Here is a 26,256-nt window from a genome sequence, read left to right as displayed (position 1 = left end):
GTGCTTTACAGTGCATAATAGACATAATTATCCATTGCATTTGTAGCTCCAGTCCAGAAGAGGGGGGTGTTGAATTGTGTTTGTCCATACAAGTCAAAGTCATAAGTCAAATAGATGATTGTCTGATGCCTGCAGGTCAAAATAAGATGTCTAAACTGGCCATTGATGTATGAATGATGGTCATTTGTGGGGTGTTTTTAAGAAATATGAATTTTTTTATCTGTCCTAAACATTGACATGCACTAGGCAGCAATGATCTTTATTTACTTATTTATTTATTTATTTATACCTTTATTTACCCAGGCAAGCAATTTAAGAACAAATTCTTATTTACAAATGCAGCGTGAACAAAGAGCGAAATATACGGTTCATGTCTCCGCTGTCGGTGCTCTCTGCAGGGAACACATTTCCACTAATCCTTAATCCATTTTGTTTCACGTCAAGGCCTCAAAGTATTTGATTTGAAATGATCTGGTTCCGGAGGACAAAAACAGCTGAGGTCAAAGGTCAAATATGCAGTCATTGCGGCCTCAATTTCAAGTCATTCATTCATTCATTCATTTTCTACTGCTGTGTGTGGGTGCTGGAACCTATCCCAGCTGTATTCGGGCGTGATACACCCTGGACTGGTGGCCAGCCAATCACAGGGCACATATAGACAAACCATTCACACTCACATTCATACCTATGGACAAGTTGGAGTCGCCAATTAACCTAGCATGTTTTTGGAATGTGGGAGGAAACCAGAGTACCCGGGGAGAAAACCCAAGCATGCACAGGGAGAACATGCAAACTCCACACAGAGATGGCTGAGAGTCGGATTGAACTCCGGTCTCCCAGCTGTGAGGTTTGTGCTAACCACTCCGCCATGCTGCCCATAACCTACTCATCTATGTTGTAAATGTCCACTTGATATGACTATTACAGATGTAAACACACACTTCATGTTTGCAATAAAAAAGGAAGTCCAGCTCATGGTGATGTCACAGTGATTCTCTGAAACATTTAAGTGTGTTTTTCACACCACTGTATGTACACAGTATACACACAATTATAGATCCAGATAATATTTTCCCTTCCATTTGAGTAGTCATGCACAGATGTGTTCTTGGGTGTATTCGATTTTCATTTTATATTATACGTATCTAGTTGTAAATATTGTTATTATGTTATCCTTAATTAAATGGTCACAAATGTGTGAATCATCTCAGGTATATTGAGGACTAGTTACTTTCATCATTTTGGTGCATGAATCCATGTAGTCCGTGCCTCGGCTGGCGTCGCAAGTAGTTCCGACGAATGAGCGGCGGAGCGAAGTCAGGAGAGTTGGTGGATCCTTCTGGTCTGAGTGCAGACGAGTCAGACGCGGACGGCGGGGCGAGTCCTCTGTCATGACATTCGGATGACCACAGCACACCGGCGGCCAGCAACACGTCTGCCGAACAGAAAGCATGCAGACCCGGTGACAGCCATCAGACGCCAACTGAAGCTTTTGTCGTCGAGTCACGCTGGGAAGTGCAAGGACAGGCACACGTCTAGAGCTCTTGAACCGGCGTGCAAAAATCCAAACCCTGCTGGTGTTCATGTGGCAAGGTGAGTTTTCCGCTCTGACATGCCAGGTGACGAGAAATGATTGTTTCCGAGTGAAGTGCAGTATGCTAATATCCTGGGATTTTAACCAGATGCTATGTCACAATATGCATGCGTGACAGTCGGTCAGTATGGCGTTCTTGTAACAAAATGCGTGCCTGATAAAGTAAACTTCTATGATATTACAATAGTCGTGGTGCATTCTTGGTGTGTGGCAGAAAAGAGCATTGGAAGAATTGGGCATGTGGAGAGTTGAAGCGAACACCAGACAGTTCCAAGTGTCCTGTGCATGCATGTGAACACAGACAAGGTATGGGGATGCAAGGAGTCATCTTGCAAGTTTGCTTGGCATCACATTTGCAACACCTCCACCAAAAAGGTGTCTGAACCCGTTTTGAGTAATTCTAAAATACCATGTTCAAGTGATGATATTCATATTGATTTCACCTTATGAATCAGTGTCGTCAAGAACACGCCCACTGGGCCGTCCACAAAGGTGATTTTGTGCACACCGGCTCTGTGGACACATGTAGTCACCGTGATGGGTGGGCTTTGGACAAACTGTAGACCAATAGTATTGCTACAATTGCTTGATTAGCTAGGATGGCTACTTACAATAGCACAAGTCATAAGTGGTACTTGAGAAAACGGCAGTGGTGTATATGTGTACACCTGTAGTAATTCCCAATTTTGGTAGCAATGTGCAGAGGATACTCATGCAACTGAGATACCACTCACAGTGTGCTTTGTGAATCCTACTCTAATGAAATTGAATGATGATTAATGAATAGGCCACTAACAGCCAGCGAGTACTATAGTGTAGGATTAATTACTGGGTACTCGTGCAATAAGGTGTCTTAACTCGAGGGTCTTCCACAATAACATGGCCAAATACTTTAGGTGCTACTTTGATTTGAGGACTATTAGACTGGGGTAATATTGGGTAATAATGCCTACCCGGTACTTGTGTCATAGTATGGTACTAAGGATTATCCTTTAGTGGTGCATTCAGGTCTCATTCATACTTGTTATTGTGATATACATGTTAATGGTGCAGTTATGTTTGGTCACTTCATATTGTTGACATAATTATCCTGCAAAAAGGGTGCTATAGACAATGACAAACACTGTAAAAGAGTCATTACCGTTAATCATGTTGCACAGTGTGCATCACAGTTTCATTTCTGGAAAAAAAACATGTACAAGGTGGTGTGTGTGTGTGTGTGTAGAAATGTTTTAAGAGAGCCCCACGCTCCTGATTTGGATGCGTCTCTAATTCTTATCAAGATGAGAGCTGTCTGAACAGATCTCTCTCATCATTATTTGCTCTGAGATTTACTTGCGCTCGTAAATGGTGTTGATTGAGGGTAATTTGGCTTTTTAATTGCTGAACAGCTGCCACGCTCGCTACTGATTGCCATTGTAGACTTTCTCAGTAGACCACTCTAAGACCCCTAAATGCCTCATTAAAACATTATGCAGAATCGCGTGAAACGTGAAGAGAAGGAACCCTCATAATGTTAGACTGATTTGTGTTTTATCATCGCAAAGGTCGTTGTAATTATCGTCAATGTCAGCAAAGGCAATACTCAGAGAGACCGAAATGACTCTTGGAAAGTTGAATTGGGAGCTATTTGTGGATACACTACATGTGTCTCGCTTTCTTTGATAGAAGATGAGCTCTGTCTGTCACGCCTGCCAAGATATGATCTTGTCACCTTAGTAGGGTTGGCCGATTTGGACCTTAGCCTGTATCACGATATTTTTGGGATGTATCACGATACGATGATACAAAACGATATAAGTCACATTTACTTATGGGTAAGGAAGTGGCTAACTGTTCTAGTGGGATGTCAGACTGTGCACACAATGCTACTAAGTCTTCAACAACCTGTAATGCCTGTGCTTGCAATGAGGGAAGATGTAGTCACCCATGCAATTCCAACTTCATGGAAGATATTTTTATGACACTCTTGTTGCTTTATGTAGACACAGGGCAAATGGCGTCCCATCCTTACATTAAAGCCGTAAAACACCAAAAAACCTGGTGAAAATATACCCGAGTCGCACACACACAAGCTAACCCGACGAGCTTCCATTCGCGCATTGGAAGTGGAGATTGAACCATTCCCCCTGCAACCCGTGTTAAAGATTCCTACCTTAGAATTATATATTGTAGTACAGATACCTTCATACTTTGCTACAAACTTCCTTTAATTCGATAGTGTTTCTCACCTTCTTTATCAAAGTTCTGCCACTTGCAACTTTCTTTGGTGTCATGATGGGTTATTTGCAGCTGCAATAAAAAAAAAGCACATAGAACTCTAAGAAGGATGAAGGGTGCTTGTGTTCTATGAACAAATAAACCACACACACACACACACACACACAATAAAGACTACTATTCTTCCGAGTGTGTGCATCACATATTAGAAATATGTCAACTGGATAGCATACTTAGTAAGAATATCCTTTTCGCATACACCTACACACTCACTTGAGCTGCCTGATACTGTTTTCTATGCTGTCCTTGTAAACAACATTTCCTTTTAACTAGCAAAAGTGCTTAGCATCATCTATCAAGTATGATGAGGCTCCAATTGCTCTCACTATTCTGCCAATAATGGTTCGTTCACGTGAATATTGCTGGGTTATCAGGTCATTTTAATCACAAAGCACAATGCGGCACAATAGCTAGAGAAGGATGGTGTGGGGTAGTGAGGATGGAATGCAAGCAGTGTACAGGTTGTCAATCAGAGCTCTGCTGTAAGCGACAAGGGGGGGGGGGGGTGGAGTCAACTGGAGGCTATGCTAACTTTGTGTTGTATCAATATACAGAACAGCTACTATGTGTAGTACCAGTCACATTCCAACATGTAAGACTGTGATAATGAACTCATGTACTTGTTGACTAGTCTCTTCACATAGGAGTATGTATTCAAAAATGATTTTTATTTTTAAAACCGTAATACATATCCTGTTCATGTGTTGGAGAGTGTCTTATGATGCAGAATAGACAAAGAGACTGACTCCCTATTAACCTGCATGCAGAATATCATATAGCATAGACCAGGGGTGGGCAAATATTTGGACTCGAGGGCCGCATTGAGTTAACAAAATTGTCTGGGGGGCCAGAACATATATTTAACACACACACACTATTTTATGCTTATCATTTTCCTTGAATTATTTGTCTAATTTTATCTGTAAAAGTGTTATCCTATATCAGTTGTATGTTCTCATGTCCCTTTTTTAGGAGCACTTTAAACATCACACCACATCAAACTATGTCATTTAATTTGACAGTTTTGTTGTTTATTTTTTACTAAATCAGACATCCGACTTGCAAGTCATGTTGCCAGTTTGTATGTTAAAAGTTGAAGTTACTTAGAAAGCAACTGGCGGGCCGGATTCAAACGCTTGGTGGGCCGCATGTGGCCCCCGGGCCGTAGTTTGCCCACCCCTGGCATTTTTCTTGCAGAATATCAGCCAAACCTTCGAGCCCCAACGTGCACTGTCCGTGGTTGAAATGGATGAACACAAACGCTTCCCGCCACTTCTTCTTTGCTTCTTCTTGTTTTTCCGATCAACGGGCTGGTCGATCACCAGAAATAAGTGTCGAAATTTTGCACCCAATTCTTGTCTTTAAAAAAAAAAAAATACAAGACGTACATTGTATAATCAGTCTTCCCTAGAATAAAGAACTGTTCAAATTTGGGAATAGAGTTGTCCAATGATAAGAAAACGACTTATACCGAAATAAATGATATAAACGGAAGCAAGCCGAGTTGCTCTCCGCGGCGGACTTTGCTACATAAGATGAATGAAATGGTGTCATCGTTAAAACTTGGCACAAACTCCAAACGGCTTTAAAAACCTGCTGAAAACGATGGACTGGCAATGTCTAGCGAAGTTGGCAGCTAACTTATCACAATTATTTAGCCACAAATATACAAGGAAGTTGGACAGCTGCTAAGCCTGATACAGTTGACACTTTGGTATTCCTGGCACAAAATTAGCACATGCTTATGTCTTCTAAAAATGTTTACCTAAAAATACTCCTCTTTAGTCCATATCGCCCAGTCCTAATGCCAACATAACTGTTGTAAGTGTTCATTTACCGTAATTTTCTTTAAAGTCTCGGAAAGCACACACCATTTTAATTCCAAAGCAGCTAAAGCTTCTGTCTTGTCAAAATCCTCTTTCAATCTCTTTGGAAAGCATTGCAATGTTTTTTTTTTTCCCAGAGAAGTGTGTCAAAGACGAGATCGACGATGATCGCCTTTAAAAGGCTGGTTCAGACTGAACTCGGCAGCCAAAACAAGGCAGCGCGGTGCAACGCTTTCATCACGAGCCTGATGTAAAGCCTCTCTAGTATCTTACACAAGTTGAATCGTTCCACCCCGCTGTTGCTTATGTTTTTAATAAATAGCGATTGTTAGACATTTTGCATGTAAAACAACGTAATTATAAACCACTACGAAAAAGCTGTTGCGAATGACAAAAATGTAAATGACTCTCCATTCTAAATCTCAACAAAAGCTACGCCTCCGAGCCAGGGGCCTCGAGGTTTTGGATGCTTGCTTCCATTATTAATGGTATTCGCAAGCCAAACTTTTTAGGTTGTTGCAGATGAGCGCTTTAATCTATTTTTGCTGTAAATTAATGAATTTTTAAAGAGGACTAGTCCTTGTTGAATAGGGCTGGGTGTGGGAATGTAGTCGGAGCTGTGGTGACGCAGTGCTATAGCCCCCTTCACTGTGCTGCACCATTTCACAAACAGCATCCCCATCTCACTCCTGGGACCTTCTGTTGGGGGAGTTTACAGAAATGCTGCATTCCTATGTTTTATTTATGGCAAAATATGCCTTTTTAACTTTTCAGTTTTTGTCAAAAACTCAAATTGTGCTAGATCCCTCCTCCAGTCTTCTGTAGTAATCTTCTGGATTGCTACCCCTTCTTCACCTCAGCAGATGTTTTCAGGTGCTCTACTCTTTGTGAGCTTTTAGTGAGTTAAATGATTTATTCCAGGGTTTATTCCAGGGCTTCAGAGGTTTAGTTTCTTCTCCTTCTTTCAATCTTGTTTTTGTTCAGATGTGGGAAAAATAGGTAAGATTGTTTGTTACTTCTTCCAAAAGTGAAAGCTTACGGTGAGATGTGTTCCTTTCACCAATGTTGCTGGTTGGTTAGTATGTTGGTTAGTTTGTGTAATTCATGAATAAATGGTACATTTGCATAGCAAGAAGCCACACATCTGAATAAAAAATTTGGATAGAAGAATTTATTTTCTCGCACTGCTGTTTGCTCTCAGGAGACCAGACCCAGAATGCAAATGGTACAGTCTCCTTAATTCAATCACTACCACACTATCCTGTACTCTACGTCAACTTTAACTTGGTGGGACTGCATGTAGCTAGAAAGAATTCATGGGAATTGCATTTTGATGAAGAGTTGTAGGAAGGTGAGGATACATAACGTTTTTTGCACTAATTTAATGGTAATGGTTTTATTTCATTTGAACATGCATCAGATTCCAATTGAGTGCATCCCATAATCAGTTCACAGTTCTACATGTCCAAAAGGAGTAGGAAGAAGCAAAGCTTAAAGCTATTAAATCCTATCCCTCCATCTGGTACTTTTACAGTTACTTATCAGTAACTTACATTTGTTCACTTCCTGCTTTCCATAATACAGTTTGAGGTTTTTTTTTTTGTTTGGTTTGTTTTAATAATGCACCTCGTACCAAAGTACAAGGTGAAATGACCATCCAATGACATAATGGGTACCATAGTAAGTGTCAATATAGTGATATATATAGCACATCATGACTGGTTCAAGACTCTTCATCCTTGTATTTAGCAAACATCAACTGCTTGTATTGTTTCTTGAATTGGCTCATCGTTGTGCATTGTTTGAGGTCCTTACTCAATCCATTCCATAGTTTGATTCCACATACTGAAATGCTATGGCTTTTTAACGTAGTCCTAGCATATAAGTGTTTAAAATTTAGTTCTTCCCTGAGATCATATTTCTCCTCTCTTGTAGAGAAGTATTGGATGACATTTTTAGGTAGTTTGTTGTTTTTAGCCTTGTGCATTATTTTAGCTGTTTGAAAATTAACTACGTATATCAGCATTTTGACTTCGATGTCTGTTGGCCCCCACCACAACGGTACATTCCATCATCTTGGCAGTGCCAGCGTAACTTTATCTAAGCCATCCGATTTTGTGAGGTCTGATTTTTTTTCTTGCAGGCATTTTTGTGATGCAAATGTGTAATGTTTTTGAACACACATTGTTTTGAGAAGCCAAACTCTTTACTTAGCTGCCTCCAGCAACGAGCTTCAAAATCGTAACCATCCCTTGAAGTACTATGACTGAAACATCCCATCAGTGGCCTTCTTTTAGAATTTGCTGACAGGAGCGGATGATAATTACTCAACCCTCAGCATCATTTAGCGATGAGTGAGCCGCCACCGTAAGGGCATGTGATTTGCCTTGATACAAGTTAAAGAACCTTTTCAGGCTTTTGTGTTTTGGCACTGAGGCAGAAAGTAATTAAGATGTTCAATACTGCTTTTTGGACCTTTTTCCTCTGCTTCTTTTGACACATTAGCTCAGACCCCCCTCTTCCTTCCCAGAAACTCTTTTTTGCTCCACACTCTCTTTGTGGCTATTTTGTCATTTCTTCATTTTCCTCTGAAAATATTTTGATGCCTCTTTCCTTTTGCTCACCCCCATCCACTCCTCTCACCCCGACCCCCTCTCTTCGCTCCATTCAAAGTTGTCTCTATTAAAATGCAGAAGTGTAAAGCCTCTCAGTCTAAAAGCCTGCTAGCAGCGGGGGACTGTTAGCTGTTAGTGATGCATGCGGCTGAGTGAGTGCATCACAACTACAAAGTCTAATGGGTGAATACATTCAATCACTCACAGACTTCTCCACTCTTTTTTTGAAAGAGACAATGTTTAGAGTGAGGAAAGCTTCTGCTTCAGCGTGGAGGCCAATTTATTTACGGTACAAAGTGTAAAAATATTTTTTGTTTTGCTTAGAAAAGCCCAAATCCTTCTGCACACCCCCTGATCGTTTATGCTTGTAATTATTCACAAGAATGACCAACTAATGACTCACACCTGACAAACGGCTAAAGCTAACTACAATACATAAGACTGATGTCAACCATTTGCCCCTTAACAGCTACCATACTTGAACCCGGCAACCTAGCTTTGAAGCTAACTTTAACAATGAGAATACCCCTTACTTTCTCTATTTCTGCTAAAATAAGTAATTGTTTAAGATAAGTAAGTAGGCAGCGCCAATGATGCCAGTCATATAGTGTAACGGGATGCCAAAGGACTTGATGTTTTGGTTTGTCTGCTTCCAAAGAAAATAACCCTTAGATCTTCACATACAGTAAAAAAAAATAAAAATACAATGAAAGAGTGTAGTTCTGCAGTCTAAGCAAAGGTACACTGTATGCTGATGTCTGTGCACTGATCACTTTACTCCCCAGAGCCCAGAAGGCCGATGTGAAATACTACAGGTATTGGAGAAAAGGGCACTGCCATTAAGTCAGTCTAGTCAGTGTGGGACCAGTTGACTAGGTAATTGGTTACGTTTCCTTCACCCAGCAGGGCTCCTCTCCCAAGAAGTCTAGTCATGCCCCTTTTCTCCCCCACCCCCCTTTATTACCCATCATCCCTGCCTTTCTGTGTGCAGCCGCGCTGTGCTGCCATGCAACCGGTCCATGCACCCAGCAAACTTCCCAATAACAACTGTGGCAGCACAGCGGGTTGTAGCTTGAATTGCAGCTTGAGCCTCCTTTTAATGAGGAGAAAATGAGTATACTTGTTGTTCTATGCGGCCACCACACCCCCACATCTCCACCCACACGCCATTACCGCTGCTAGCAATGCTACCTTTCCTTCAGCGATAAAAAGGTTCAGCAATTAGGATGACTTCCTGGGATGATACTATCTCAAGCTGGACCTTGAGGACAAGCTGGGGGGTGTTGTGCAGGTGGCCTCATTGGGTATTTCTGATGCTTCCGCTTTCCTTCCCATCATCCCACTGCCTGGCTGATTTTTGATCTCACTGATGAATTAGCTGCCAAATATATTTTTTTCTTTCTTTTTTAGCTCGTAATTAAAAAGATTTTTGCTGGAGCAAAGTATTTCTCGTATTCTTCCTCCTGGTATACTGGCTCTCCAGGGGGATTGATTGAAAGAGAGACAGAGGGATGGTGTATTTTCCCTCGGCGAGCTTATCAAGTTCTCCAACCTTGATCATATACAGTGAGTATGAATGGAAAACGTGTGGGCCAATGGGCTCTTTGTTGTGTGGAAGGACATGCCAAGGTTACTGCGTGGGATGCTGGTGAAGGTTGAGGCACACTTTTTGGTATCCTGAGGAGATATCTATTTAGTCACATTAATGGGAACATTGTATACGCTAACCCGCTTTCATTTGGTAGGCAAGTTGTGTTTTTACAAAATGGATTTAATGTCATACTTTACTTTTTGTTAGTGATAGTTTCTCTTTTCCTATACAAAAAGGCGCTAAATCCAATTTTCACTAAGTTGCATGTTTTTCATGAGTTTAATAGACCTCTGTCATGTGTATCCAAATCACATATTTTGGTCTTGAAATCATTTTAAAAAATATGAAAAAAAGTGATATGAAATGTATGCTTTCAACCAAAAGGCGCTATTTCCATTTCAGATTTCAACCAAAAGGAGCTAAATCCCTTTCTTTATTCTGATTGGCCCAAGTTTCCCATCTATTGATAATCTGACCAATCAGAGAGAAGAATACAATTGGCACTACACATACAGAAAGCCAGTATCAGTGCGCATCCTGTTTTGTTTGTGTACATTAAGTACACGTATGATAGTTACAGTATGTTATGCAATTCAGGATATGTATATGTATATATGTGTATATGTATATATGTGTATATGTATGTATGTATGTATGTATATATATACATACATATATGTATACATATATATGTATGTATGTATGTATATATGTATGTATATATATTTGTATATATATGTGTATATATGTATGTTTATGTATGTATGTATGTATGTATGTATATGTATGTATGTATGTATGTATATATGTATATATGTATGTATGTATATGTTTGTATATGTACTATATATGTATATATATGTATGTATATGTATATATGTATCAGTCAGTGCACCCCTAATATGTATGGATTTGATGATCTCTGAAATCTGTGCCTGCATGTATATGTATGTATGTATATGTATGTATATATATATATGTATATATGTATCAGTCAGTGCACCCCTAATATGTATGGATTTGATGATCTCTGAAATTTGTGCCTGCATTGTGCATGCTTCGTTTAAATGGGAGCAACGTCCACTTGGAGACCTGTTGTTGCTGTTGAAAATGATCATCTGGGATAGACTACAGCCTCCCTTTGATCATGAACAGGGCAAGCGGATGGGTCCTCCAAAAGTACCAATCCTCCAAACTGTTTTGCTGATTGAGAATGGGCCCTGGATGCAACAACATGTCAGTAATGAGTAACATTTATACTATTGTCAGGCAGGTGGTGAAAATTCTACAGATATGTCACTTTTTTTACATACGAGACTTTCTAAAAATAGCCTCATGATGTGTTCCTACCTCAGGGGGATCCCTTGGCTCGGTTTATTGGTGGATTATGGTAGTGATATTGGGTGTAGATTTAACACGAGAATTAGGCACATAAAGTGAATGTACAATATGGTGAAGTTCCAAAGGAGGTGAAGGACACAAGCTCTACCGCTCCTCCAGAGGGTTGGAATTCCTCCCGAGTGCTTTCTGTCCCCCTCCCTCTTCATTTGGCAGGCACTTGTGAAAACAATTCCCCAGCTTTTAGTCATTGTGCAGATCCAATTGCCATTTCCACTTTGGAGGGAACGAGAGTGAGAGGCAATCCAGATCGACAGAACACACACAGAGACAGAGACGAGAGTTTAAATCAGGTTGGACAGATGCCGAGGCCAGTTGAGCGCTGGCACAATATTAATATCGCATGAAGCCTGGCTGGCTGACTGGGGGAGCGAGCTCACCATCTTGTGTGGTTCGTCTGCTCGTTTGATGCGGCAGCAGCCTTTGCAAGAGGCTTGCTAAACTTCTGTGAACATGTACAAGGGAAGGAATCTACGTTTCACTTGGGTGACAAGTGAAAGTCTGAGTGAGACGCTCAACAACCCCCAGTATGTCTTAACTGCTGTTTTACCAGGATTAGAATGTAACCATCTCCATCACCCACCAAGGAGGTTGTGTTTTGTTTCTGAACTAGCAATTCATTGGTTTACATGACAATTTATCAAAGTATGGAGGACATTTTCCTCAGGAAAATAGGAATACTTTTGTTTGTTTACATTTGCATGCCATGAAGGTGTACAATTTTCTGATGAAAATTACAATAGTTTCTAAGTAAGATTCTCTTATAACGAAACATCTTTTATATTCGGTCATGCAGATGTGATCCAAGGTTCCTGCAGCCTTTCACTGAGCCCATAAGGAGAGCGTCCATAAAGCTTCGTCTCTTAAGCCCCTCACCTTTTCCTTCAACCTCTCAACTCCCCGAAACACCATGACCTCTGAGCTGGAAAGTAGTTTGACCTCAATGGACTGGCTTCCACAACTGGGCATGAGGGCGACCATCCAGAAGACTGACCGAGACATGGGAGGACTTCACCATGGCCACTATCATGGACAACACCACCACCATCACCACCACCACCATCACAGTCACCATCATCACGGATATCATGGGCCTGGAAAGAAAAGCACCCACCTGGACCCAGGAACGTTGGATCAGGAGGAAAGTAGTCAAAACAGAGACGGCAAGCCCCCGTACAGCTACGCAAGCCTCATCACCTTTGCCATCAATGGTTCTCCTCGCAAACGTATGACACTCAGTGAGATCTACCAGTGGATCTGTGACAACTTCCCCTACTACAGAGAAGCAGGCAGCGGCTGGAAGGTAAGCGCCGATGAAACATCATTTACCTTTGTTCGTTTTGTTATGATTGACCATAATTGTATGGGATTTCTCAAGTTCAGAAGTGGTTGTCAATTAGCTAACCATAGCAATGAGCTATAATATAGAAGGTGGTTAGCTAATTAGGTTGCTAATTAACATCAATTCTGCAAGGTTCTTGACACGGGAGAAAGAAACAAGCCTCACCATGAAAACTTTGGAGGTCATTAAGGCTGACAATAAGTTAAGAAGTCGGAATCTGTGCTGTCACAGAGTCGTAGACATGGTGGAGCAGGTCCTGCAGTTTTGGAGCAATTAGCTCTTGAGAAGGTGAACAAAAGGAAGAGGATGACACCAATTATTTCATGCTTAAATTTCCTATCACGCATGCTGGTGCATTTTATTTTTTTTAAAAGTTGAAGCTAATCAGGTCTTTGCTGTATACCCTGCAAAATGTCTAGACACTGTAGTTGGATTGAACTAGTATTGTAGAGCTGAACAATGGAATAAATTGGGAGTTTGACTGACAAACCCTTTTGACAGGTTGAAATATGATCAAACGCGACATTTTAGTGCACTAGGATTGACAGATCTACTGTGTTTTGTTCAGCCATTTGTAAATGTAGGCAAAGGATACAGGTGATGCTCTTGGATGTGCCTTGCAAATTCCTTATTATTGCTAGCCAAGTATCAACTAATGCAGTGATTCCCAAAGTGTGGGCCGCGGCCCCCTGGTGGTCTGTGGTGGTACTGCAGGTGGGCCATGAGAGGTCATTAAAAATATGATTCATTTTTGCAAATATTATTTTTATTGTAAAATATTTACTGCACGATTAAAAACAAATATTTATAGGCCCAAATAATAACCTATTGAGTGTTATTGACCTGTTACAATATTTTAGGAACCTTATATAGTTTATGATTGGAACGTAGCTCTCTGGTCATCATGCCAGTCTTGGATGCAGTTATGTATGAGAATAAGAAGTATGAGAATTAATTAGGTTAAAGGTTTGGCCTTCCTTTATCCCCCTGCTTTCATTTAAATCCTGAATCTTTCTAATAATAATAATAATCATAATAACAATAATAACTTAAGTGCTCCGAGAATGCAGCATTTCGTCTATGTACTGTTTATAGAACAAAGGTGGGCCGCGGGCATTTTTTAGATTTTCAAGTGGGCCCTGAGTTGGTTAAGTTTTGGAACCCCTGAACTAATGTATACATTTAATTCCTTTTCCTTCTCTGCCTGTTAGTACACTTATTTTTACACTTTGACTAATTGTTCCCAGTCTATAATGTTCAATATGCTCTTCCCTGAGTGTCGATACAAAAGTGGTGACAAAAAAGGGTGGAATGGGCAGCCCTTCTTACCTTCATAGCAGGACTCACTCAATTAGTGTTCTATTCAGCAGGAGAGGATCGGGTTTATTGAGACCTTCCAGGCTGTCTGTCAGCACAGCTTATGACTTCCCCTTTTTCCAATTGTATTTGGGTGCCAGAATGTTTTTTCGATCCCGTAATTACACCTCTACTGATTTGCGTGTGCAGCTGCATTCTAGTAGCATCATTAAAGCCGCACACTCGTGGCGGATTTATTTTCACACGCTTTGGCATTCGTCCGTGAGATTGGTGCTGGGGCTTTAAAGCAAGAAGAGGGGAGGGGGCTTTTCATCGAGGTCATTACCATATAAATAATGCACACTGTGTTTTTATGTCAGCAAGGCACTAATAGAATGTGCTGCTTAGAGTAGATTTAGAGATTTGTAGAGTCCACTGTATTAATATGGTCCTTTCTTTGGTTTCAATGGAATTATGCATATTGCACATGCACGATATACATCCACTTTGTTAGGGTTTCTATTCTGTTCATGGTATTCATTTCATAGTCGTCATTTGAGCAGAATTTGGGTTACAACATGTCAGAATTCTTCAATTGCTTTGTTACGCTAAAATAATGAGACAAATTTTCCGTTATGTAATTATTGTGGAAATGTTTATCTGCCGTAACTACCTTCGCCATGGTTGGACTGTCCCAAATTTTTGATGGTGGGTAGGGGCATCAGACAGGACATGACCACATGGCCACCTTGGCACCAGTGTTGCCCCCTCCTGGTTGAAAATTATTATTATTAACTTTTAATTATTAACTATTATTCTTATTCTTATTATTATTCATTCATTTTCTACTCCTGTTCCTCACAAGGGTCACAGGGGGTGCTGGGGCCTATCCCAGCTGTTCGGGCGAGAGGCTGGACTGCCAGTCATAGGGTATAGACACACAACCATTCACACTCACATTCATACCTATTTCAGACAATTTGGAGTCGCCAATTAACATTATTGTTGTTATTATTATTATTATTATTCCCTGAGACATGATCCGATCATCCTGAAATTTTTTATGGTGGGTTAGGTCACCCTCCAATCTGTGACTGGGTCTATACATTGACTCCATAGCGCCACAAACTGGTAAAAATGTATAACTGCTCTAACCAAATTCTACGTGGTCCAATCGTGCCAAAACTTTTATGGTGGGTTTGGTGACCCCCCCAGTCTGGGACTGTGTGTATACATTGACTCAGATGGTGCCCCCTGCTGGATAAGTATTATGCATGTTCAACAGTTGGACTTATTTCATACCAGCTATGACCATCACTGGGTAGGTTACGTAAGCATGGTTCATTCCAGTTCAGGTGATTGCTGTCAGCTGTACACGGTGAGACGCCAGCACAGACACGCGCACACATGAAATTGTCTGATTGGCATGTTGGCCAGACATCTGTAGCTCACACATGTACACATGTAGAAAGGCATGCACACTTTTTTTATTTGCTGTTATCCCCGCCAAAACACACACACACAAATTTCGTATGTCCAAGGGTACGTGATGTTCACCCTCTCTGTCATCGTCTTCCATGCACTTACATACATACTCATGATTGTGCGACTCCCACCCAGGTAAGCAGAGTATACGTGTGCAGTCTGCAGATTACACACGGAGAGCTCAGCAGGAGAGGAGACGATTGGGGGTGGGGGTGGGGGGGAGAGACAGTGAGCAGAGAAGACTTTTACTACCCAACACACGCGCTCCGTCTGCTCTGTATGATAATGTGAGAGTGCAGGAAAGGCAGGGTTGAAACCAGGATAACAGCCTCACCACATACATACACATTTAAAAAAAAAGGCTTGTCTGCACACATGTACTCTAAAATGCATTTAATAGTCATTGTTGTTTGATGTTGGGGGGCGGGAGGGGGGTATAGGTCCCCCTGTTGCGGTTAACAAATTAATAAGAAATGACTTTTACAGAAAAAACTTTTACACTTGTTCCGTTTGGTTTATTGTAATCAATCTCTAATTTGGTTGTTTTGGTCTAGTGCAGGGGTCAGCAACCCGCGGCTCCAGAGCCGCATGTGGCTCTCCAGCCTCTTTGTTGCGGCTCCCTTTGCAATGCTTGAATATTTTTTAGCACCCGTGTGGTGAAAATGCACGTCTTTGTTATGAGTTTACAAAAATCCAACTTTGTGTGAGACCATGAATGCATCCTGACTGAGTTCTGACTGGTGACTGAATGAGCAGACAGGATGCTATCCAGTTCTCTCTGACAGGTTAACATGAAGGGAAATGAGTAATACTTTGAGTTATTTGAGTTATTAATTATTATTAATGAGTTATTTGACGATTCTAAAAAATAAATTAGAGCTCATTTAAAAACAAAAGTTTATCTCCAGTACTAGCGAGAGTACTCCAACTCGTCTTTTTTTTCCCTCCAATGTTGTTTTAAACATACAACGTTTTGTGGCTCCAGGCTATTTTTCTTTAGTGGGCAAGTGGGTGAAATGGCTCTTTTCATAGTAAAGGTTGCCGACCCCTGGTCTAGTGGGAACATACGTATCTGTAGTTATTGAACTTTTTAACATTTTGCCCATCATTCCCAATCCTGATGTGAAACATGAACACAGTTCTTTCCCTTTTCTGTGCATTCCTGAGAGAAAGAACAATTTAGTGTTTGTTTGGACATTTCAAATAGTCATTGCTCTGTATTAACTAATATTAAGTATAATATTATAATACTATATATTGTATATACTATATATATAGTATAATATAATACTATAATATTAAGTATATTTGATAATAATATTATCAACTATTAAGGTTGAACTGCAAGTTATCCAGTGGCGTTGTTCCCCGTCAGTATCAACCAGAACCCATAATAAAACCCAGCACATACCAAAGTGCTATACACCTACATTCCAAGTCTATGTCATGCAGGTACTGTCTGCCGGCCAGATGTTGAGTGTGTGGATGTACCCTTCATGTAGGCTAGTGTTAATGGACCACCATTGTTTTGTTGATAAAGTGCATTTTAAGTAACCATGGCAACCTTGATTGCAAAACAGTTGCCATGAATTGTTTTTTTTGGCAATTTTCGACACTGTGCACCAATAATATATGACAATGTTCAGCCATAAATCAGTGCTTATGGGTTGGTGACTAGTTTGAAGTGGCTGTGCTCGGGATCAGAACACTCAGGAGCTGAACAGGACCTTGGAGAAAAAAAAGTGTTTGTCTGCATTTTACATTTTGTATTCATAAGTATGTGAATTTCCATTTCAAAGCATGAATCATGGGCATAGGTTTTCTATCTGGAGATATGCAGTAATATGTGTGGGCTCAGCCGAGTTTGAGTTAAAGGTGAAGCGTGAAAGAATCCTATCATCGGTTTCTTCTGCACGTGATGACATTTCTTAATGAAGCAATACGAAGCTCCTTTGCTCCCCCACTCCACTAAATATAAAACTGTGGATGCCCTTTGATGGGCAAACAGAGATTATCACCCAAGAGTCACAAACACACTCACACACGCAGACATAGACGTCTGCACATAGCGTGCACACATACGTGCAGCTCGTAATTATATTTGGATATGAAACACTGTTAGAGCTTATAATTACTCACTAATCATTATGAGCAGTCTCAGAATTAAATTCTTAATTAAAACAGAAGAATTTCCACTTGCTATCTCCTCAAGGATTTGGCACCCGTCCAGCTCGGCACCCCCCTCCTAAAGAGACCAGGCCTGTAACTCGCTCCATATGAGTGATAATAATCGGCCGTAGCCGGGTCTTTGCCAGCACTTTGGAATGCTACAATTATACTGCAGCGTATTAGCCGGTCGCCCCTGCCTGACCTTTGGCTGGTCCGTATTTTCAACAGTGGTGTTTTAACTTTTAGCGAGCACTCACCAAACGTTGTTAATGTTATAAGTGGTGACCTGCATTGGCAGCATGTTTGAGTCCTCTGAGGATATGCGCTGTATCAGATTGTTTCTCTCTGTGCTTGTCTATCACGCCACACAATCTTGATCCACACGTTTTTAATGCAAGTAATACTCCAATGTATTTTGCAAACTTTGGCGTTATCAGGTAATAACTTTCTGCTGCCAAATTTGAGGCCTGGAGGCATGATTGTGACTGGCATTGTCAGTTTATGAGCCCCTATTAGGTTTTTAGAGCTTTTTAGAGCTTTTAAAAAGTGTGCTGGATTTTGTCTATTTGTTGCCAAAACCTGTGGAATTTTGGAAAGTTTGGAAACTGTCATTTCTGTCTTTCTGTCTTCCACTGTCATTTCAAATTGTCATTTCAGGGAGTAGCTATTACTATCATTAAGTCTGTTGTAGTCTCTTTAAGTTCCTTAAAGGAGGTACATCTTTGACTATCACTGCACCATACGGTTGCACTGCCTTAGCATTTCTCTGTACTTGCAACAAGCAAGAGGCACTAAACTAATTCAGTGTAACTGAAATGGAAGAGGGGTAACATTAAATAAGCTCTGCTTCTTCCTACTCCTTCTTGGACGTGCAGATCTGTGACTTATATTTGTGAAGTATTTAAGTATAAATTGTGTGCATGTTCAAAATGAATTAAACCAAACCACAAACTCACCTCTGAATCCTCATACTTTTGACTCCATGTGAATGAAAGCCCAAGCTGTCAGGCATCTTTCTTTGACATCCAGGATGCAATCACAAGCCCTGTTCCAGCATCTGATTCTTCCTCCTCCTCTTTCCCTTTCTGTCACATCTTCCCTCGGAAAGCCTCTGACAGAAGTTGTCACTTCTCCAGAATGTTTGGCTTGACACCACGATCAGCAGAAAGTGTGCCACCGTGACCTCTTGCTGCCCTGCGACCTAGATTGATCTGGCTCTTATTCTGGAAAGGCTGCATTGAAATAAAGGCTGAAAGTGGGCTAAGCTGATGTGACACAAGCAGGAGGCTTGCTAGCCTGTGAACTCCTTTCCAATGTTTGGTAGTGCTAGACAGTGGCAGTAATAAATGAATTAATCACACAATAAATGGAAATTAACTTGATAATTTTGTCGGTATCCATATATATTGCCATTTGCATGCATGTCAGTTTTCCTCATGTCTTGCCTCCAAACAGGCAGGAAGAGTTCATGGCTTGTTCCATAGAACAATGGCATGAACAGAATGAACCCTTTCTTTTATCAGAAGGCTAGGCTAGTAGCACACACATAGAGAAGAGTGGAACGTAGTAGAAAGTAAATGACTAGATTGCAATATATTATCATATCATTTTCATAGTTCATTGTATTTTGCTTAGTAAAGTAGAGTAAAGTAAAGTTAAAATCTTGTCTGGTTTTCCGAGACCCAATCTCACTCTTGCCCAATGAAATGAGTGTCTCGTGACACCTCTACCAACAACCCATGAATCAGTCACCGTGCTCACACCCCCCGCTCACGGCAGCTTCTATATTTCCTCTAGCGTAGCACTCCTTCCTTCTATTCTTCCTGTCTTACCTTGAAACTTTATCAGTCAACCCTCTTCTCTGCAACCTGCTCCCCTTGCAGTATTGCCCTTCATTGAGAGCTTTCTTCACATCTCACCGACACCCTAATACAGTTATCCTGAAGGGCATGGCAGGTAGTCTTGGTGAATACAGCTTAGCGGGCTATCTGTGTGCCACACTCTACAGGACCCGGTGGCTTCCTGCAGACACACCCAGAAAAATTTGGTATTTCAACTCAGACATAAAGGAAGCCAATCTGAAATAATCCATTTCTTAGTCATCATAAAACCTCTTGTTGCGTGTTTGTTCAAACAGACAATCCCAGTATGTCAGTTTAGGGGAAACAGCATTTTGGATGACCCCCTTTTGTATTGACCTTATGTAACCTACATGCTTGCAGCATTGAAACACAGTGCCGACTTCCTTTGCCCTTGGCCAAAATATCCCTCTGATTTCTTTCACCAGCATTCCTCAAATGGACACACACATGCACACACTTGAACCTTATCGGCAGTACTTACCTTTAGTTGCTACACACTCATAATCTCAGATGCACACATTCTCACAAACACACAGCATCACACACGGCATCCACCCCAAAGCGTGTCCCCAAAACATTACTTTTTTGTCACATATCACATTATATCACATTGCATTTAGTCAAAAAGTCACCCATGCTTGTCAAAGCTGCCTTATGTAAGCAACCTCTTCGAGTCCAGGAGCTGCACCCCTCAGCAATCTGTATTAAGCAGCACAGGCACCCACTCATTTCGGAAGCACCAAGCAGTCATCATGAATAGTCAGAGGGAATGCTACAGTGGAACATCACGTTGTGAAGAAAATATAGACCTCTGATTTGATCACATTTTTAATCCTATTTTCAGTTAAAGAATACCTTGGTTAGCGCCTGCCCTGGTTAGTGTTTTTTGCTGACTGTAGAAAATTCACAATTCATCCATAGCTGGACGCAGCCCCACGCAGCGAAAGTTCCTCCTGCACTAAAAGTGCTACTTCGTGTCTGCGTGCTTTCGAATTCGTACCGAGGTGGTATACACACCATGTACAGACTCCCAAAATTTGGCCACATTTTTGCAAGTAAACAGCACACACTTGCAAGTACAGCGGGTTGGGGCCGTGGCTTAATGCTGCCGAGGTCTCCTTTTTGGTCTTCTTATTTTTGTATTTTGAACCTCTAATTAGAACCTACCTTAAAATCTAACCTTGCAAATTTTTACATTTTGCAGTTTTTCAACCGGTCTTAAATTTTTTATCAGGAGTATACATGGCCAGACAGATTTTTCGGATTTCTCTACTCTATTACGATGTTACCACTGTGGTTTCTACATTCCCCGAACCCCCAACACATATTTTTCTCCTCGATGTGCACCGTAGGACGCAAGTAGACCAGTCTGTACTTATACATGAGCTCAAAAAAAGCCCATGTGAAGCTCTGTGAATTGGGAAGATGGAGTGGAGAAATTCAGCCCATTCCTTCTCCCCTTCCTCCTCCTGCTCCTCCTCCTCCCCAGTGGTATTAATTAGCAACAGCAGATGAGTGGAGAAAAGGAGCCTGAAGGGAGAGCAGGTTCATGTCAGGTTGGCTTGCAGTGATATGAAAACATCTTTCTCTGTCTGTCTTACACACAAATCAGAAGGTGCATCGCAGAAGTGGATTTGTGCATTCACACACACAGTCACATATTGTATGGTCATATTGTGTCAACCTTGCCCCCCCCCCCCATCCGATTTATTCAGTCATGCGTAACTATGACCCACCGACCCTCCTTTCTTCAACAGGATTGCTCTACCTTCAGGTGTCCCAGTCTTGACTTGATGGCGGCACTGACACATCTGGTTTGGTGTTTATATGCCTATGCTATATGCACCCACTCGGGGCTGGACCTGGCCCTGGCCCTGAGCACAGGGGTGCCGCCTGCACTACAACTGCACTACAGTTGTGGAATGAGCTTATTGTATTAATTGGAAGCATTTCCTTCATATCGGGTTTTAAAAACATTCCTCTTCTCCCTTGCAGAATTCAATACGACACAACCTGTCCTTGAACAAGTGTTTTCTGAAAGTGCCTCGGTCCAAAGACGACCCAGGGAAGGTAAGTCCTTGGCCAACAATGCAACTTGCATGATGAACATGATTAGGATGACTTATCACATGTTTTTATTATTATTTTTTTAATCAATTAATGTTTAGATGCCCTCATGCCACATTTGTTCAATCGGGCGGGGGGTGGGGGCTGCTGTGCTGCCGGGATTTTCCATTGAAAAATGAATTAGAGCGAAGATGTTTCAATAATTCACAGTGAATCCTTGAGCTGGAGTAGTCGGCAAAGACATACAAAGCGAGCAGCTCATCCTGGTTTAGCCGGACTCGGACCTGACCGGCACCTTAATTCGCACCTTGGATCGAACAGGTCGATACGAGAATGTAACGTGGATTCTTTGAAGCCATGGAGGGGGGCGAGAAGCTAAATCATGCATGTGCTTACGTTAATTGGCTGTGTACTGTTCAGTGATGTGGGACTGAGAGACGAGGGGAGGAGATGAGGCAAAGATGAGGGAGCTAAGAAAGAGAGGGGGGAAGATGCTGGGGAGAAAGCTGTGTGTGTCTGCATGTGTGTGTACGCGTGGCCCGAATCCTCCTCCTGAATTTTTCTCTTCTGCTTTGGACCTCCTTGGAAATGGAAAGAAAGAAAATGAAAGGGAGAGAGACCAGGAGGAAATCAAGCAACTCAAAGCAATTGATTTGCTCCTCTCTCCTTGTTTATTTGGGAGCTGGTGTTTGTGAGTGGAGGAAGGAAGCAGCAGCAACCATGTAAAAGTGGAGGAACTCAATTGGATGCAGACGTGGAAAAACAGTAGATGAGAACATCTTCACTGTCTGCACGGAGAATTGGCCTCATAACATGGACAGGTCTTCCACTTTCATACTCAAGGAGTGGGGGCAAATACACTCCGGATCTATGTGTGAATGCGGTCTAACTGTCCCAGGTAATGTTACTGTAGTTATACGTGTAAACCACATGACAAAACTGTAGTTCATGCACACTGACAGTCAATAGAAACGTGTTGAGACCATGTTTTTCAACATTTTTATTTTGCTGGATTTTCCAAACGTTTCAAGAGTAATTTAAAAATAAAAACTTAACAAGAGAAAATGGCGCCTGATAAACACAAAGTCACAACAGTCAATACTGAATCTGCTGATTCGGGTGTTGTTCCTGCCGGGTGTTTCCTATGCTATACAGCTAGATGTAGCCACCCTGGTCGGGAGTTGTCCCTCTCTCTCTCCCTGAACGCGGTCGATCGTGGCGTTCATGCATGTTTGTGATTGTGGCTTGGGAACAATACATACGCCTGGCTATATCAAACTGGCCTCCACCATACCCTGTTACTCATGTGATCGACGTGGCATGAAGCCGTTCACTGGACTAACAATGCTGGCCTTGTCTGGGCCTTTATATAGCCTCCAAAACCAATCCTTAAATTATACAGACACCCACTGACTATTACACAATGTGTTTGGTCCACGTTTGGCATTTTCTTTAATAAGCAATTAGGGAATATTTGAAAAAATGTACATTTGTAAGCCCAAATCTAAGTAAAATGAACTACAGTAGTAAGTTAAGTACAAAACTACAGTTTAGTAAGTGTAGAAATAAGTCTTGAATGGGGACTTACACCTTTCTACTAACGTAGCAGCGCTAATATCAGGCGGTAGGGCATTCCACATTGTTGGAGCCCGAATAGAAAAGTCTCTAGATCCTGCATACTTCTAACTGGCTCTTGGGATTGTCGAAAGACAAGCGTAGGTTTCTGGATGAAGAATAGGGTACAGCAAGGTTATCCAAATAGGACGGTGCTAACCCCTGTAATATTTTGAACGCAAGTAACAGAACCTTAAAGTCACATCTCAAATGCGCTATGGTCGATGATGTCATCAGCATTCGACTGTAGTTCTTTGCTAACTAACACAGTTACACCACAAGTCTCTGCTTTTTTTTGGGTCAAATAACCCACCATGGAGCTGGTGTAAAAATGATGCCAAATAGCTGCTTCCGACAAATGTGTTCATTTTCAGGGTTCCTATTGGGCCATAGACACCAACCCTAAGGACGACACGGCACCCAGCAGGCCAAAGAAGAGGCCGCGGTCTGGGGAAAGAGTAAGTTGTGCTTCCACTGCTCTGTTTGTCTTTGTCTTTGCTCTGGGATAGATATGCGATAGGATACAAAGCACGCATCAAAAATGGCTAGAACCAAGAGGCTATGGTTTTTGAAAGATGGCTGGGATTGGATGAGTAATGTATGACCCCATCTCTCTGTGTGGCTTGAATAGATGAGCTTCTTGTAAGCCAGTTGATTTCTGGTTTTCCACACTGATGAGGGTGTTGGAGATACCTTATGTCTTATGCTACGCTCATCCAGGATGAGGACATCTTTAATGCACAAAATGTATCAAGGTTTCCCCCACAGCCTTCAGTTTTTTCTGTATGCTATGTTTAATTCTTATTTCCTTTATTTTAGAATTGCTTTGTTTGTTTTTAGTTATATTTATTGACAAATTGCCTTCTAGCAATTTTCTTTTTTCTATTACATTTAAAATTCATGTAATCTGTATACACAACAGCCGAGCAGATTTCTGTTTTGCATTTTGTTCCCTTCCTGTACAGAAAATGAACCAAACTATCACCACACCGAAATGACTATTTTACACATTCCCCAGCATCTTGCAGTCGCTACATGTTATTTTCTTTCAGATCAAGCGGAGCTGACCTAGATGTAAGTGTGTGCTAATTGCAGGCTGCTAGACTTGCCATGTTGAAGATGTCATACACAAAAAAACAGCAGGTACAAGCGTCTGAGCAGAGCAAGCGGGGAATGAAAAATGGGTTTTGGAGAAAGTGATTGACAGCAAGCGTGCCTATAAATATATGTAACCCCGCATCAACCCAGCAGACTGCGGCTGGTTGAGTCGTGAACCTTGTGAATTTCAACACAAAGAGAGCACACTGAGCTCTTCATTGCAGCTGTCACCTTTCTCAGAGTCTCTGTATCGAGAGTATGTACTCTGAATATTGTAGCTTTTAAAGCCGATTACCATACTGCTCAGCACCCTGGAAGAACGATTGATTGGTGAAAGGTAACTCACTTCTAACATTGAAATTCCTTCACTGATCCAGATTGATAACTGTTTCATTATTCACCTTCATACAAAGAGGTGCCTTAAGTGTGAAGAGATCCATTCATTCAACCCTTGACAATTATGAAAAATTTTCACTGTTGAATCTTAAAAAGGTTGGAAGTTGAGCTTGAAAATGAAAAAAAGAATAAATGGGAGTAAACTGAAATAGTGTGTTAATCAGCTGATCACAAGTTAAACACCATCGGCTCTAATTTCGTAGTGCCCCTGTCCTGTGCCACGCCTGCGCTGCGCCAACGGGGTGTGGCCAGCGCACTTTGCAGCACAGCCGCACCTCAGCCCCTTTCTTTCCTTTGTGCCGTACACAGAGCTAATGTGGGCATATTACAGGGATTTCAATCTTAGGTCAATCTTTTGGAGACCTCACTGGAGCTGCAACGGAGCTGGATCGGATTCAGTGTGAGCGCCATACTGTATGCTTCGACACAATATATTACAAGCAAATGTTTCCATTGTCAGACCCTTTAAATCTTACACAATATATATATATATATATAATTCTTATTCCATTCATGAATTTATTGGTAAAAATGCTGGAGTGATTGGGTATCATAAACAAATTTGACATTCCTGGTCTAATGATTTAAGGAACATTAAATAAAACGGTGATAGTCAGATGTTAACAGAAACGTAAGTCACAGGGGTCGGTTAAGGTAATGAAACCTCAGCCTGTTGTAGGATCAGGAAAGTATAAAGAGCTCATCTAGAACTGAGAACTGACACCAACTGGCCGACTGTTACATCACACGGCAGCCTAACTGGCACTGCTTTTCTGTGCAGTTTGTGCTATAAATGCCTGAGCTCACTTGTTTTTTCATGTACACTCCAACACACACACACACACACACACACACAAACTGTGTGTGTCATTTCATTAAAAAAAAAAAACCTTCAGACTCTTTAATCATAGCACGGCAAAACTGGTCTCCTCTCTTCTTCTGCTGCATCCTGATCATTATCTCTCAGCCTGTGTGTGTCTGTGTGTGTCTCTGCCGGCATACCTGCTTACCGCCAGGCTGGAGTCCTCGTGTCTCAAGGGGGAGGGGGGGGGGTTCAGGCTGCAGGCGATCTCGTAGTGACAAAGTGCACAATCACACCTTTTGGCGGTAAACGACAGAGGGGGCATGAGAAATGACTGGAAGAGGGCGGAAGGAGAGAATTTGTAGAGGGATGAGGCAACAAGACGAGATGGAGACTTCAAGGTGGGGAGTGGGAAAAAGTCACTCTGCAAGGGAAAATAGATAACAAGGAGATGAAGGAGCGCAGGGAGAGTATTCTAGGCTTGTGTTCCAGTTAATTACCACACAAGGCCTGAGGCGAGCGTTAGATATATTTTCTTCACTTTTTATAATTACAAACATTAATTAATTCCAAGGCTTGTCATCTCGTCTTACATGGATGGGCCCTTCGACCCCTTTTCTTACGCCTCACTTCCAGTGCTGGCAGACACACTGGGGGCTGTCATACGGGCTGAGGGGAGGCAGGAAGGTTTGAAATGCAAAGCGTTATCAGAATTTAAAAAAAGGTCGGCTAAATATGTTGGGCTGTTTCTTCGGGGTGTTGTCACCTCCTGGCTTGGCTTGAAGTCATCACCGGCAGGGCTAAGCAACAACTGCATGGAT

The 26,256-nt window shown here is 41.6% G+C and overlaps 1 protein-coding gene across 2 annotated transcripts in view; it reads left to right on the top strand.

Annotated features, from left to right (window-relative positions):
• The first annotated feature begins 1,286 nt into the window (after positions 1 to 1,286).
• Positions 1,287 to 26,256, top strand: part of LOC131136967 (forkhead box protein J3-like) — a 46,167-nt gene continuing 21,197 nt past the window's right edge. The window contains exons 1-4 of one of the 2 annotated variants that reach the window (XM_058084352.1): positions 1,287 to 1,593; positions 12,101 to 12,607; positions 21,454 to 21,528; positions 23,514 to 23,597. In XM_058084352.1, the coding sequence (XP_057940335.1) occupies positions 12,215 to 12,607; positions 21,454 to 21,528; positions 23,514 to 23,597 (552 nt within the window). In that variant the 5' untranslated portion in view covers positions 1,287 to 1,593; positions 12,101 to 12,214. Of the gene's footprint in view, positions 1,594 to 11,123; positions 11,143 to 12,100; positions 12,608 to 21,453; positions 21,529 to 23,513; positions 23,598 to 26,256 lie in introns of those variants that run through there. The other variant, XM_058084353.1, reaches the window with a different exon arrangement.

Source organism: Doryrhamphus excisus, chromosome 10, assembly GCF_030265055.1.
Source record: "Doryrhamphus excisus isolate RoL2022-K1 chromosome 10, RoL_Dexc_1.0, whole genome shotgun sequence".
Taxonomy (NCBI): domain Eukaryota; kingdom Metazoa; phylum Chordata; class Actinopteri; order Syngnathiformes; family Syngnathidae; genus Doryrhamphus; species Doryrhamphus excisus.
Note: the sequence above shows the minus strand (reverse complement) of the source record. Positions and strands in the feature narration are given on the sequence as shown.